The sequence below is a fragment of the Pelodiscus sinensis genome, chromosome 19 (genome assembly GCF_052426305.1).
Source record: "Pelodiscus sinensis isolate ZL-2025 chromosome 19, ASM5242630v1, whole genome shotgun sequence".
In the NCBI taxonomy this organism is placed as follows: Eukaryota; Metazoa; Chordata; order Testudines; family Trionychidae; genus Pelodiscus; species Pelodiscus sinensis.
Window position 1 is genome coordinate 770771 of NC_143070.1, and position 15387 is coordinate 786157.

The 15387-nt window shown below is 67.4% G+C and overlaps 1 protein-coding gene across 1 annotated transcript; it reads left to right on the top strand.

Moving 5' to 3' along the window:
- Positions 1 to 943: 943 nt before the first annotated feature.
- LOC142825295 (class II histocompatibility antigen, M alpha chain) lies at positions 944 to 12218 on the top strand. The gene is made up of 5 exons (XM_089771579.1): positions 944 to 1094; positions 3517 to 3777; positions 4842 to 5123; positions 9637 to 9765; positions 11951 to 12218. Exons 1-5 carry the CDS (start codon positions 1016 to 1018, stop codon positions 11953 to 11955), a joined length of 756 nt encoding a protein of 251 aa, XP_089627705.1. The 5' UTR covers positions 944 to 1015; the 3' UTR covers positions 11956 to 12218.
- Positions 12219 to 15387: the final 3169 nt, after the last annotated feature.

Below are 15387 nucleotides of genomic sequence, written 5' to 3' on the forward strand. Positions count from 1 at the left end.
GGGGGGGGGGTACTACTGCCCCCCGGCTCGACTGCTTCCCCTCGGCCACTGGCTCCCAGCCCCCTGCTCCAAGGGGGAGCGAGGCCCCAAAGTCAAACACACCCTGAAGGGCTTTGCTGAGCGTGGGGCTGAGCCAGGCGCGTTCCCAGCCCCCGGCAAAGCGGCATGAGCATCGTGTTGTGGCTTTCTCACGCTGGCCCCTGGCCTGTCTGCTGGGAGTGACTCCGGAGCAGCGGCTATCTGGGGTGAATCCGGAACAGGAGTTATCTGGGGTGAATCAGGAACAGGAGTTATCCGGGGTGAATATGGAGCAGGGGCCGTCTGGGGTGAATCTGTAACAGGAGTTTATTTGGGGTGAACCCGGAGCAGAGACAATCCGGGGCGAACCCAGAACAGAGACAATCCGGGGCGAATGTGGAGCAGGGGCCGTCTGGAGGCGAACCCGGAGCAGAGACAATCCGGGGCGAACCCGGAGCAGGAGCCATCCGGGGCGAACCCGGAGCAGGGGCCGTCTGGAGGCGCATCCGGAGCAGAGACAATCCGGGGCGAACCCGGAGCAGGAGCCATCCGGGGTGAACCCGGAGCAGGGGCCGTCTGGAGGCGAACCCGGAGCAGAGACAATCCGGGGCGAACCCGGAGCAGGGGCCGTCTGGAAGCGAACCCGGAGCAGGGGCCGTCTGGAGGCGAACCCGGAGCAGAGACAATCCGGGGCGAACCCGGAGCAGGGGCCGTCTGGAAGCGAACCCGGAGCAGAGACAATCCGGGGTGAACCCGGAGCAGGGGCCGTCTGGAGGCGCATCCGGAGCGGGGCTCTGTCTAGACAGGACTCAGACCAGATTCTCACGGTCCCTCCGGGCCTTCCCCAGGGGTCCCGGCCGTCCAATCAGCGCCAGCGGGTCCCGCCTGGCCCGGGCCTGCCCGGCAACAGGTGACGCGGGCGGGCGGGCGCAGCCATTGGCTGGGGGCCGGGGGTGCCGGGGAGCCGGGCCGGCCGGGGGCAGACGGCCCGGCGGGGATGGAGGCGCCCGGCTGCTGGGGGCTGCTGCTGGCCCTGGGGCTGCTGGGGGGGGCGGCGCCCACCGTCCCGACCGACGGTAGGGGGGGCATTGCACGGCCCGTGCGCGTGCACCAGGGGTTGTGTGTGCACCAGGGGTTGTGTGTGTGCACAAGGGGTTGGGTATATGTGGTTGTGTGTGTTGCACAAGGGAGTGTGTGTGTGCATGCACAGGGATTGTGTGATTCTTGTGCTGCACAAGGGAATGGTGTGCTTGCACAAGGGATTGTGTGATTTCTGTGCTGCAAAAGGGAATGGTGTGCTTGCACAGGGATTGTGTGATTTCTGTGCTGCACAAGGGAATGGTGTGCTTGCACAAGGGATTGTGTGATTTCTGTGCTGCACAAGGGAATGGTGTGCTTGCACAGGGATTGTGTGATTTCTGTGCTGCACAAGGGAATGGTGTGCTTGCACAAGGGATTGTGTGATTTCTGTGCTGCACAAGGGAATGGTGTGCTTGCACAAGGGATTGTGTGATTTCTGTGCTGCACAAGGGAATGGTGTGCTTGCACAAGGGATTGTGTGATTTCTGTGCTGCACAAGGGAATGGTGTGCTTGCACAAGGGATTGTGTGATTTCTGTGCTGCACAAGGGAATGGTGTGCTTGCACAGGGATTGTGTGATTTCTGTGCTGCACAAGGGAATGGTGTGCTTGCACAAGGGATTGTGTGATTTCTGTGCTGCACAAGGGAATGGTGTGCTTGCACAAGGGATTGTGTGATTTCTGTGCTGCACAAGGGAATGGTGTGCTTGCACAAGGGATTGTGTGATTTCTGTGCTGCACAAGGGAATGGTGTGCTTGCACAAGGGATTGTGTGATTTCTGTGCTGCACAAGGGAATGGTGTGCTTGCACAGGGATTGTGTGATTTCTGTGCTGCAGAAGGGAATGGTGTGCTTGCACAAGGGATTGTGTGATTTCTGTGCTGCACAAGGGAATGGTGTGCTTGCACAAGGGATTGTGTGATTTCTGTGCTGCACAAGGGAATGGTGTGCTTGCACAGGGATTGTGTGATTTCTGTGCTGCAGAAGGGAATGGTGTGCTTGCACAAGGGATTGTGTGATTCTTGTGCTGCACAAGGGAATGGTGTGCTTGCACAGGGATTGTGTGATTTCTGTGCTGCAGAAGGGAATGGTGTGCTTGCACAAGGGATTGTGTGATTTCTGTGCTGCACAAGGGAATGGTGTGCTTGCACAAGGGATTGTGTGATTTCTGTGCTGCACAAGGGAATGGTGTGCTTGCACAGGGATTGTGTGATTTCTGTGCTGCACAAGGGAATGGTGTGCTTGCACAAGGGATTGTGTGATTTCTGTGCTGCACAAAGGAATGGTGTGCTTGCACAAGGGATTGTGTGATTTCTGTGCTGCACAAGGGAATGGTGTGCTTGCACAAGGGATTGTGTGATTTCTGTGCTGCACAAGGGAATGGTGTGCTTGCACAAGGGATTGTGTGATTTCTGTGCTGCACAAGGGAATGGTGTGCTTGCACAAGGGATTGTGTGATTTCTGTGCTGCACAAGGGAATGGTGTGCTTGCACAGGGATTGTGTGATTTCTGTGCTGCACAAGGGAATGGTGTGCTTGCACAGGGATTTCCTGTGCGGTTGTGTGTGTGCAGGCACAAGGGGATTTTGTGTGTCCTTGTGTGTGCACATGCTCGGGGATTGTGTGTGTGTGTTCAGTGCACAAGGAGACGGTGTGTGGGGTTCTGTGTGTGTGCACAAGGGGATTGTGTGTGTTCATCATGCATGGAAATTGTGTGTGCTTGGGCATGTACAGGAGAGCATTGTATGTGTGATTGTGTGCACAGAAAACCTGTGTGGTTGTGTAGAAGAGGACTGTGTGTGAATGACTGTGTGCACACGGGACAGTGTGTAGCATTGTGTGTGCATAAGGATTGTGTGTGTGGAGATGTCTCAGGAGAGTGTGTATGTGTCGGGGGATGTTAAATGTGTGTGGAATTGGGCCGGCATGGAGATTGGGTGTTGGGGTGCTTGTGTGTTAGAGCAAGAGTTTCCCCAGGGTTAGTTGGGCACTAAGGGGGTGTGTGTGCATGTGTGTGTGTCCCATGGTGTGTTCACGGGGATTTCTGGGTGTGTAACCATGTAAAGGGGAGTGCAGCTAGACGAGTGATTGTGCACACAGGGGAGTGCAAAGTGGCTGTTGCTTGTGTGACTGTGTAGGCAGGGGGCAGGCCAGACGGCTTGTGGTGTGTTTTGTCACTAGGTGCGCACGCAGCCCATGTGTGTATGTAAGGCATTGGGGGTACATGTGCAGCTGTGTACACGGGGTGTGTGTGTGTAGGGGAGCAGTGCGCTTGCACCCGGGTTGTGCTGTGTCCGTGCGTGAGGGATGGTGGGGAGGCTGGGCGTGGGGCCCGTGCGTGGGACGTGCGGCGGGCAGGGGGGCGTGTGCGCACGAGGATGGTGAGCGGGCGTGACACTGGTGTGCGTCTCTCCGCCCAGAGCCACCAGCCCACCTGCTGTCCAGCGTGCTGTTCTGCCAGCCGGAGCGCCCCTCGATGGGCCTGGCGCTCACCTTCGACGGGGACGGGCTCTTCGCCTTCGACTTCCCGCAGACGCGCTGGGAGGCCCGGCTGCCCGACTTCCAGCCCTGGCTGGGGGCCCAGGAGAGCCCGGAGCTGATCCGCAACGACTCCCTGCTGTGCCGCCAGCTGCAGACCGTCCTGGGCAACATCTCCCACGGCCTCCTGCCCGAGGCCAGAGGTACCCGCCCCCCCGCCCGCGGGCCCGCTCCCTCCTCCATCGCCTGTAGACTGGCTCCTCCCCCAGCGGCTGGCTCCTCCCCCCTGAGCCCGCAGGACAGCTCCCCCCTCCACCACCAGCGGACTGGCTCCTCCCCCCCTGAGCCCGCGGGATGGCTCCTCCCCCCCTGAGCCCACAGGCTGGCTCCCTCCTCCATCGCCTGTAGACTGGCTCCTCCCCCCCTGAGCCCACAGGCCGGCTCCCCCCTCCACCGCCTGCGGGACGGCTCCTCCCCCCCCTGAGCCCGCGGGATGGCTCCTCCCCCCCTGAGCCCACAGGCCGGCTCCCTCCTCCATCGCCTGTAGACTGGCTCCTCCCCCAGCGGCTGGCTCCTCCCCCCTGAGCCCGCGGGACGGCTCCCCCCTCCACCACCAGCGGACTGGCTCCTCCCCCCCTGAGCCCGCGGGATGGCTCCTCCCCCCCTGAGCCCACAGGCCGGCTCCCTCCTCCATCGCCTGTAGACTGGCTCCTCCCCCAGCGGCTGGCTCCTCCCCCCTGAGCCCGCGGGACGGCTCCCCCCTCCACCACCAGCGGACTGGCTCCTATCCCCCCTGAGCCCGCGGGCCGGCTCCCCCCTCCACCGCCTGCGGGACAGCTCCTCCCCCCAGCGGCAGGCCGACTCCCCCCCTGAGCTCGTGGGCTGGCTCCTCCCCCCCGAGCCTGCGGGCCGGTACCCCCCTCCACTGCCTGCAGACTGGCTCCTCCCCCAGCGGCTGGCTCCTCCCCCCTGAGCCCGCGGGCCGGCTCCCCCCTCCACCGCCTGCGGGACGGCTCCTCCCCCCAGCGGCAGGCTGACTCCCCCTGGAGCCTGTGGGCCGGCTCCCCCCTCCACCGCCTGTAGACTGGCTCCTCCCACCAGTGGCTGGCTCCTCCCCCTGGCACCTACAGGACTGCTTCCCCCTCCCAGTGCCTGTGGGCCAGCTCCTCCCCTGGCAGCAGGCTCCTCCCCCCACTAGCTGCAGGATGGCTCCTCCCCCCACTGCCTCATTCCCCACCCACCCCTCACCACCTCCCTGTGCCCGCAGGCACCCCCATAGCCAGCGTGTACACGCTGCAGCCGCTGGAGCTGGGCGAACCCAACACGCTGATCTGCCAGGTGAGCAACCTCTTCCCGGCCTCCGTCTCCGTCTCGTGGCAACGGCGCGGGGAGCCCGTGAGCCAGGGCGCCAACACCACCCGCCTGTACCCCACCGAAGACCTGGGCTTCCTGCTCTTCTCCTACCTGCCCTTCACCCCCCGCGAGGGAGACGTCTACACCTGCACCGCCAGCGTGCCCGGCACCAGCTTCTCCACCGTCGCCTACTGGGGTGAGCCCGTCCCCGCCCCCCAGCACCCCCATCCTGAACCCTGCACCCCCATCCTTCCCCCCGCACCGCCAGCGTGCCCAGCACCAGCTTCTCCACCGTCGCCTACTGGGGTGAGCCCGTCCCCCACCCCCCAGCACCCCCATCCTGAACCCTGCACCCCCATCCTGCACCCCCATCCTTCCCCCCGCACCGCCAGCGTGCCCGGCACCAGCTTCTCCACCGTCGCCTACTGGGGTGAGCCCGTCCCCCGCCCCCGCCCCCCAGCACCCCCATCCTGCACCTCCATCCTTCCCCCCGCACCGCCAGCGTGCCCGGCACCAGCTTCTCCACCGTCGCCTACTGGGGTGAGCCCGTCCCCCGCCGCCGCCCTCCAGTACCCCCATCCTGCACCTCCATCCTTCCCCCTGCACTCCCATCCTGCACCCCCATCCTTCCCCCGCACCCCCATCCTGCCCCCTGCACCCCCATCCTTCCCCCCGCACCGCCAGCGTGCCCGGCACCAGCTTCTCCACCGTCGCCTACTGGGGTGAGCCCGTCCCCCGCCCCCCAGTACCTCCATCCTGCACCCCCATCCTTCCCCCCGCACCCCCATCCTGCCCCCTGCACCCCCATCCTTCCCCCCGCACCGCCAGCGTGCCCGGCACCAGCTTCTCCACCGTCACCTACTGGGGTGAGCCCGTCCCCCGCCCCCGCCCCCCAGTACCTCCATCCTGCACCCCCATCCTTCCCCCCGCACCCCCATCCTGCCCCCCACAGCCCCATCCTTCCCCCCGCACCGCCAGCGTGCCCGGCACCAGCTTCTCCACCGTCGCCTACTGGGGTGAGCCCGTCCCCCGCCCCCGCCCCCCAGTACCTCCATCCTGCACCCCCATCCTTCCCCCCGCACCCCCATCCTGCCCCCTGCACCCCCATCCTGCCCCCCACAGCCCCATCCTTCCCCCCGCACCGCCAGCGTGCCCGGCACCAGCTTCTCCACCGTCGCCTACTGGGGTGAGCCCGTCCCCCGCCCCCCAGTACCTCCATCCTGCACCCCCATCCTTCCCCCGCACCCCCATCCTGCCCCCTGCACCCCCATCCTGCCCCCCACACCCCCATCCTTCCCCCCGCACCGCCAGCGTGCCCGGCACCAGCTTCTCCACCGTCGCCTACTGGGGTGAGCCCGTCCCCCCCGCCCCTGCCCCCCAGTACCTCCATCCTGCACCCCCATCCTTCCCCCCGCACCCCCATCCTTCCCCCGCACCCCCCATCCTGCCCCCCACACCCCCATCCTTCCCCCCGCACCGCCAGCGTGCCCGGCACCAGCTTCTCCACCGTCGCCTACTGGGGTGAGCCCGTCCCCCGCCCCCCAGTACCTCCATCCTGCACCCCCATCCTTCCCCCGCACCCCCATCCTGCCCCCTGCACCCCCATCCTTCCCCCCGCACCGCCAGCGTGCCCGGCACCAGCTTCTCCACCGTCGCCTACTGGGGTGAGCCCGTCCCCCGCCCCCCAGTACCTCCATCCTGCACCCCCATCCTTCCCCCCGCACCCCCATCCTGCCCCCTGCACCCCCATCCTGCTCCCCACACCCCCATCCTTCCCCCCGCACCGCCAGCGTGCCCGGCACCAGCTTCTCCACCGTCGCCTACTGGGGTGAGCCCGTCCCCCGCCCCCCAGCACCCCCATCCTGAACCCTGCACCCCCATCCTGCACCCCCATCCTTCCCCCCGCACCGCTAGCGTGCCCGGCACCAGCTTCTCCACCGTCGCCTACTGGGGTGAGCCCGTCCCCCGCCCCCCAGCACCCCCATCCTGAACCCTGCACCCCCATCCTGCACCCCCATCCTTCCCCCCGCACCGCCAGCGTGCCCGGCACCAGCTTCTCCACCGTCGCCTACTGGGGTGAGCCCGTCCCCCGCCCCCGCCCCCCAGCACCGCCATCCTGCACCTCCATCCTTCCCCCTGCACTCCCATCCTGCTCCCCACACCCCCATCCTTCCCCCCGCACCGCCAGCGTGCCCGGCACCAGCTTCTCCACCGTCGCCTACTGGGGTGAGCCCGTCCCCCGCCCCCCAGCACCCCCATCCTGAACCCTGCACCCCCATCCTGCACCCCCAATCCTTCCCCCCGCACCGCCAGCGTGCCCGGCACCAGCTTCTCCACCGTCGCCTACTGGGGTGAGCCCGTCCCCCACCCCCGCCCCCCAGTACCTCCATCCTGCACCCCCATCCTGTCCCCCGCACCCCCATCCTTCCCCCCGCACCGCCAGCGTGCCCGGCACCAGCTTCTCCACCGTCGCCTACTGGGGTGAGCCCGTCCCCCGCCCCCCAGTACCTCCATCCTGCACCCCCATCCTGTCCCCCGCACCCCCATCCTTCCCCCCGCACCGCCAGCGTGCCCGGCACCAGCTTCTCCACCGTCGTCTACTGGGGTGAGCCCGTCCCCCGCCCCCCAGCACCCCCATCCTGCACCCCCAATCCTTCCCCCCGCACCGCCAGCGTGCCCGGCACCAGCTTCTCCACCGTCGCCTACTGGGGTGAACCCGTCCCCCGTCCCCCAGCACCCCCATCCTGCACCTCCATCCTTCCCCCTGCACCTCCATCCTTCCCCCTGCACTCCCATCCTGCACCCCCAATCCTTCCCCCGCACCGCCAGCGTGCCCGGCACCAGCTTCTCCACCGTCGCCTACTGGGGTGAGCCCGTCCCCCGCCCCCGCCCCCAGCACCCCCATCCTGCACCCCCATCCTGCCCCCTGCACTGCCACCATGCCCAGCACCAACTTCTTCACCATCGCCTACTGGGGTGAGCCCCCCTCCCTGTCCCTCGCCCCCTCTGCACCTCCATCCTTCTCCCTGCACCCCCACCGTGCCCAGCTCCAGCTTCTCCACTGTCGCCTGCTGGGGTGAGCCTCCCTCCCTGCCACCCGCATCCCCCTCCTGCACCCCAATCCCCTCCTGCACCCCAATCCCCATCCTGCACCCCAATCCCCTCCTGCACCCCAATCCCCTCCTGCACTGCCACTGAGCCCAGCGCCTCTTCTCCGACGATTTCGATACTGGCAGAGGGTTCGCTTAGTACGTTTGCAGATGATCCCAAGCCGCAGGGGTTGCCACTAATCTGGAGGGAGGGTCGTAATTCAAAATGACCTGGACAGACTGGAGAAATGGTCGGCGGGGAACAGGATGACGTGGAATACAGACCAATGCAAAGTGCTCCGCTTAGGAAGGAACAATCAGTTTCACGCCTACAGAACGGGAAGCGACTGCCTAGAAGGGGATCTAGGGGTTAGAGGGGCCACACGCTGAATATGAGTCAGCAGGGTGATGCTGTTGCACAAAAAGCAAACATGAGTCTGGGCTGCACGAACAGGAGTGTTGTGATCAAGACACGAGGAGTCGTTCTGCCGCTCTGCTCTGCGCTGGTCAGGCCTCAGCTGGAGGACTGTGTCCAGTTCAGGGCGCCGCATTTCAAGGAAGATGCAGAGAAATTGGGGAGGGTCCAGAGAAGAGCAACAAGAATGAGGAAAGGTCCAGAGAACAGGAGCTAGGAGGGAGGCTGAAGGAATTGGTTGAAGCAAAATACAGGACTATGTAGCACTTTAAAGACTCACAAGATGGTTTATTAGGTGATGAGCTTTCATGGGCCAGACCCACTTCCTCAGATCAAATAGTGGAAGAAAATTGTCACAACCGTATATATTGTGATAACCCTCTAATATCATTAGCTCACAGACATTTACCCCCCGCATCCCCCTTCGGTTCTGAAATGTGATTTGTCCTTTTCATATTTGTTCATTTTTTTAATTGTATCCTTTGGTATCTATGGCTGTGACTATTTTCTTCCACTATTTGATCTGAGGAAGTGGGTCTGGCCCACGAAAGCTCATCACCTAATAAACCATCTTGTGAGTCTTTAAAGTGCTACATTGTCCTGTATTTTGTTTCAGCTGCACCAGACTAACACGGCTCCATTTCTATCACTATTCTGAAGGAATTGGGTTTGTTTAGTTTGGAAAAGAGAAGACTGAGGGGGACATGAGAGCCGTTTTCAGGTATCTAAAAGGGGGTCACAAGGAGGAGGGAGAAAAATTGTTCTCCTTGGCCTCTGAGGATAGAACAAGAAGCAATGGGCTTAAACTGCAGCAAGGGAGGTTTAGGTTGGACATTAGGGAAAAGTTCCCAACTGTCAGGGTGTCAGACACTGGAATAAATTGCCCAGGGAGGTTGTGGAATCCCCATCTCTGGAGATATCGCAGAGCAGGTTGGATAAATGTCTATCAGGGATGGGCTAGACAGTGCTGGGTCCTGCCATGAGGGCAGGGGACTGGACTCGATGCCTCTCGCGGGCCCTTCCAGTCCTAGTGCTCTGTGATTCTATAATTCTCCACCGTCGCCTACTGGGGTGAGCCCCCCTCCCATCCCGGAACAGCACCCGGCCCTTCCCCATCCCTCTGTCCCCCCCCCATCTCCCCAGCGACCCAGGAACTGCCCCCCCGCTGCTGCCCCCGACCTCACCTTGTGCCTCCCCCCCTCCAGTGCCCCAGTACCCCATCCCCTCGGAGCTGCTGGAGACGGTGCTGTGCGGCGTGGCCATCGCCCTGGGCGTCTTCTTCATCATCACCGGGGTGGTCCTGATAGTCAAGTCCCGCTGGCCCCGCCCCACAGGTACACGGGGGGGGGGGGGGCAGAGCGGCCGGGCTGGGGCCAGGACAGGGCGCCTGGGTTCAGCTGTTCTGTGGGGGAGGGACGGTGCCAGGGCTGGAGCCAGGGCTCTGGGCTGGGAGGAGAGTGGGGCCCAGTGGTTGTAGCAAAGGGAATACAGGGGGGAGGGTTGGGCGCCAGGGCTCTGGGCCTGGGAGGAGAGTGGGGCCCAGTGGTTGTAGCAGAGGGAATACAGGGGGGAGGGTTGGGCGCCAGGGCTCTGGGCCTGGGAGGAGAGTGGGGCCCAGTGGTTGGAGCAGAGGGAATATAGGGGGAGGGTTGGGCGCCAGGGCTCTGGGCCTGGGAGGAGAGTGGGGCCCAGTGGTTGTAGCAGAGGGAATACAGGGGGAGGGTTGGGGCCCAGGGCTCTGGGCTGGGAGGAGAGTGGGGCCCAGTGGTTGTAGCAGAGGGAATACAGGGGGGAGGGTTGGGCGCCAGGGCTCTGGGCCTGGGAGGGGAGTGGGGCCCAGTGGTTAGAGCAGAGGGAATACAGAGGTGGGGGTTGGGCGCCAGGGCTCTGGGCCTGGGAGGGGAGGGGGGCCCAGTGGTTGGAGCAGAGGGAATACGGGGGTGGGGGTTGGGTGCCAGGGCTCTGGGTCTGGGAGGGGAGTGGGGCCCAGTGGTTGGAGCAGAGGGAATACGGGGGTGGGGGTTGGGTGCCAGGGCTCTGGGCTGGGAGGGGAGTGGGGCCCAGTGGTTGGAGCGGAGGGAATACGGGGAGGTGTGTTGGGCGCCAGGGCTCTGGGCCTGGGAGGGGAGTGGGGCCCAGTGGTTGGAGCTGAGGGAATACGGGGGGGGGGTTGGGCACCAGGGCTCTGGGCCTGGGAGGGGAGTGGTGCCCAGTGGTTGGAGCGGACGGAATACGGGGGGGTTGGGCGCCAGGGCTCTGGGCCTGGGAGGGGAGTGGTGCCCAGTGGTTGGAGCTGAGGGAATACGGGGCGGGGGGGGGGGGGGGGGGTTGGGCGCCAGGGCTCTGGGCCTGGGAGGGGAGTGGGGCCCAGTGGTTGGAGCTGAGGGAATACGGGGGTGGGGGTTGGGCGCCAGGGCTCTGGGCCTGGGAGGGGAGTGGGGCCCAGTGGTTGGAGCAGAGGGAATACGGGGGGAGGGTTGGGCGCCAGGGCTCTGGGCCTGGGAGGGGAGTGGTGCCCAGTGGTTGGAGCAGAGGGAATACGGGGGTGGGGGTTGGGCGCCAGGGCTCTGGGCCTGGGAGGGGAGTGGTGCCCAGTGGTTGGAGCAGAGGGAATACGAGGGGGGGGGGGTTGGGCGCCAGGGCTCTGGGCCTGGGAGGGGAGTGGTGCCCAGTGGTTAGAGCAGAGGGAATACGAGGGGGGGGTTGGGGCGCAGGGCTCTGGGCCTGGGAGGGGAGTGGGGCCCAGTGGTTGGAGCGGACGGAATACGGGGGGGGGGGGGGGAGTTGGGCGCCAGGGCTCTGGGCCTGGGAGGGGAGTGGGGCCCAGTGGTTGGAGCAGAGGGAATACGGGGGGTGGGGTTGGGCGCCAGGGCTCTGGGCTGGGAGGGGAGTGGGGCCCAGTGGTTGGAGCAGAGGGAATACGGGGGTGGGGGTTGGGCGCCAGGGCTCTGGGCCTGGGAGGGGAGTGGGGCCCAGTGGTTGGAGCAGAGGGAATACGGGGGGGGGGGTGGGGGGGGGTTGGGCGCCAGGGCTCTGGGCCTGGGAGGGGAGTGGTGCCCAGTGGTTGGAGCGGACGGAATACGGGGGGGGGGGTTGGGCGCCAGGGCTCTGGGCCTGGGAGGGGAGTGGTGCCCAGTGGTTGGAGCGGAGGGAATACGGGGGGGGGGGTTGGGCGCCAGGGCTCTGGGCCTGGGAGGGGAGTGGTGCCCAGTGGTTGGAGCGGAGGGAATACGGGGGTGGGGGTTGGGCGCCAGGGCTCTGGGCCTGGGAGGGGAGTGGGGCCCAGTGGTTGGAGCAGAGGGAATACGGGGGGGGGGGGGGGGGGTTGGGCGCCAGGGCTCTGGGCCTGGGAGGGGAGTGGTGCCCAGTGGTTGGAGCGGACGGAATACGGGGGGGTTGGGCGCCAGGGCTCTGGGCCTGGGAGGGGAGTGGTGCCCAGTGGTTGGAGCGGACGGAATACGGGGGTGGGGTTGGGCGCCAGGGCTCTGGGCCTGCTGTTGAGTCTGTGTCTCCCCTCAGAGTGAGCGCCGAGGGGCTGGTGGTGCCCGAAGAGCCACGAGGAGACGCCCCGTGTTCCCCGAATGCCCCGCCCCAGCGGCCCCGGCTGAGGGCCAGGTGACGCCCGGACCCGCTGCTCTCCGCCGGGCGCCGAGGCCGGACAGGCTCACTGCACACGGGGCGCGGCCGTGGGAACCTGGGCCCCCCCGGGCAGGGCCGTGGGCCTGGGGCAGGCTCCGAGCCCCGGCCCCTCGTGCAGCCGCCTGCCAATAAAGATCTATTTTCTGGAGCTCTCGTGTCTGTCCGTGTCCCCCCGTCCTCCTCTGCCCTGGGCGGGCCGGTCCAGCCCCTCCGCTGCGGCCAAGGCGCCGGCTGAGACCCGCCACGCTCGTCACACTGGGGCGGGAGCCGGGGCCTGGGCAGGGAAGGCCCCGAGTCCCGCCCGGCGGGGCCTGCACGTGAGGCCGACCTGGCCCCGGGGGAAGCGAAAGTGGCGCCGGCCGGTCGGCTCCTCCCCCGGGTTTCAGGTCCCCCGGCTGGGGGGCAGGGGGGCGTTGCCGTGCGAGGCCCAGAGGGCGGCTGGCAGGGGGCCAAGGGGAAGCGAGGAGGAAATAGGGGAAGCTGGGCCCAGAATAGGGGAAGTCGGGGGGGGGTCAGACACGCCCGGGGCAGCACCACCCACGGGGGAAGTGACACCCCCAGGCTGGGAGACACCAGGCCCATCCCCCGGTCTGTCTGGGCAGCTGCCTCTGCCCCCGCTACCCCTCTGCCTGGACCCCCCTTCCTCCTGGACTCCCCTCTCCCCCCCCCGCCCCTCTGCCTGGACCCCTTCCGGACTCCCCTCTCCTCCCCCCTCCCTCTGCCCTGACCCCCCTTCCGGACTCCCCTCTCCTCCTCCCCCCGCCCCTCTGCCTGGACCCCCTTCCGGACTCCCCTCTCCTCCCCCCGCCCCTGCCTGACCCCCCCTTCCGGACTCCCCTCTCCTCCTCCCCCGCCCCTCTGCCTGGACCCCCTTCCGGACTCCCCTCTCCTCCCCCCGCCCCTCTGCCTGGACCCCCCTTCCGGACTCCCCTCTCCTCCCCCTGCCCCTCTGCCTGGACCCCCTTCCGGACTCCCCTCTCCTCCCCCCTGCCCCTCTGCCTGACCCCCCTTCCGGACTCCCCTCTCCTCCCCCCGCCCCTCTGCCTGACCCCCCTTCCTCCTGGACTCCCCTCTCCTCCCCCCCGCCCCTCTGCCTGGACCCCTTCCGGACTCCCCTCTCCTCCCCCCGCCCCTCTGCCTGGACCCCTTCCGGACTCCCCTCTCCTCCCCCCGCCCCTCTGCCCGACCCCTTCCTCCTGGACTCCCCTCTCCCTCCCCCCGCCCCTCTGCCTGGACCCCTTCCGGACTCCCTCCCTCCCCCCCCGCCCCTCTGCCTGGACCCCCCCTTCCGGACTCCCCTCTCCTCCCCCCCGCCCCTCTGCCTGGACCCCCCCTTCCGGACTCCCCTCTCCTCCCCCCACCCCCCTGCCTGGACCCCCCTTCCGGACTCCCCTCTCCTCCCCCCCGCCCCTCTGCCTGGACCCCTTCCGGACTCCCCTCTCCTCCCCCCCGCCCCTCTGCCTGGACCCCCTTCCGGACTCCCCTCTCCCCCCCCCGCCCCTCTGCCTGGACCCCTTCCTCCTGGACTCCCCTCTCCCTCCCCCGCCCCTCTGCCTGGACCCCTTCCGGACTCCCCTCTCCTCCCCCCGCCCCTCTGCCTGGACCCCCCTTCCTCCTGGACTCCCCTCTCCTCCCCCCCGCCCTCTGCCCGGACCCCCCTTCCGGACTCCCCTCTCCTCCCCCCCGCCCCTCTGCCTGGACCCCCCCCTTCCGGACTCCCCTCTCCTCCCCCCGACCCCACTGCCTGGACCCCCCCTTCCGGACTCCCCTCTCCTCCCCCCGCCCCTCTGCCTGGACCCCTTCCGGACTCCCTCTCCTCCCCCCCCCGCCCCTCTGCCTGGACCCCCTTCCGGACTCCCCTCCTCCCCCCACCCCACTGCCTGACCCCCCCTTCCGGACTCCCCTCTCCTCCCCCCGCCCCTCTGCCTGGACCCCCCCTTCCGGACTCCCCTCTCCCCTCCCCCCACCCCTCTGCCTGGACCCTCCCTTCCGGACTCCCCTCCCTCCCCCACCCCACTGCCTGACCCCCCCCCTTCCGGACTCCCCTCTCCTCCCCCCCCGCCCCTCTGCCTGGACCCCTTCCGGACTCCCCTCTCCTCCCCCCCACCCCTCTGCCTGACCCCCCTTCCGGACTCCCCTCTCCTTCGCCCCCACCCCTCTGCCTGGACTCCCCTCTCCCCCCCCCCCTGCTGCCGGACCCCCCCGTTCCTGACTCCCCCTCTCCTCCCCCCGCCCCTCTGCCTGGACCCCTTCCGGACTCCCCTCTCCTCCCCCCACCCCACTGCCCGACCCCCCCCTTCCGGACTCCCCTCTCCTCCCCCCGCCCCTCTGCCTGGACCCCCCTTCCGGACTCCCCTCTCCTCCCCCCCCCCCTGCCTGGACCCCCCTTCCGGACTCCCCTCTCCTTCGCCCCCCCCCCTCTGCCTGACTCCCCTCTCCCCCCCGCCCCTCTGCCTGACCCCCCGTTCCGGACTCCCCTCTCCTCCCCCTGCCCCTCTGCCTGACCCCTTCTGACTCCCTCTCCTCTCCTCCCCCACCCTCTGCCTGACTCCCCTCTCCCCCCCCGCCCCTCTGCCTGGACTCCTCTTCCCTCCCCCCGCCCCTCTGCCTGGACTCCTTCCCTCCCCCCGCCCCTCTGCCTGGACTCCCTCTCCCTCCCCCCGCCCCTCTGCCTGGACCCCTTCCGGACTCCCTCCCTCCCCCGCCCCTCTGCCTGGACTCCCCTTCCCTCCCCCCGCCCCTCTGCCTGGACTCCCCTCTCCCCCAGCCCTCTGCCTTGACTCCTCTTCCCTCCCCCCAGCCCCTGCCTGACTCCCCTCTCCCCCCCAGCCCCTCTGCCTGACTCCTCTTCCCTCCCCCCCCGCCCCTCTGCCTGGACTCCCCTTCCCTCCCCCCGCCCCTCTGCCTGGACTCCCTCTCCCTCCCCCCGCCCCTCTGCCTGACCCTCTTCCCCCCCCAGCCCCTCTGCCTGGACTCCTCTTCCTCCCCCCGCCCCTCTGCTCTGGACTCCTTCCCTCCCCCCCAGCCCCTCTGCCTGATTCCCCTCCTCCCCCCAGCCCCTCTGCCTGGACTCCTCTTCCTCCCCCCGCCCCTCTGCCTGGACTCCTTCTTCCCTCCCCCCGCCCCTCTGCCTGGACCTCCTCTTCCCTCCCCCCCGCCCCTCTGCCTGGACCCCCTCTCCCCCCCGCCCCTCTGCCTGGACCTTCTTCCCTCCCCCCCGCCCCTCTGCCTGGACTCCTCTTCCTCCCCCCACCCCTGCCTGACCCTTCCCTCCCCCCAGCCCTCTGCCTGGACTCCTCTTCCCTCCCCCACCCCTC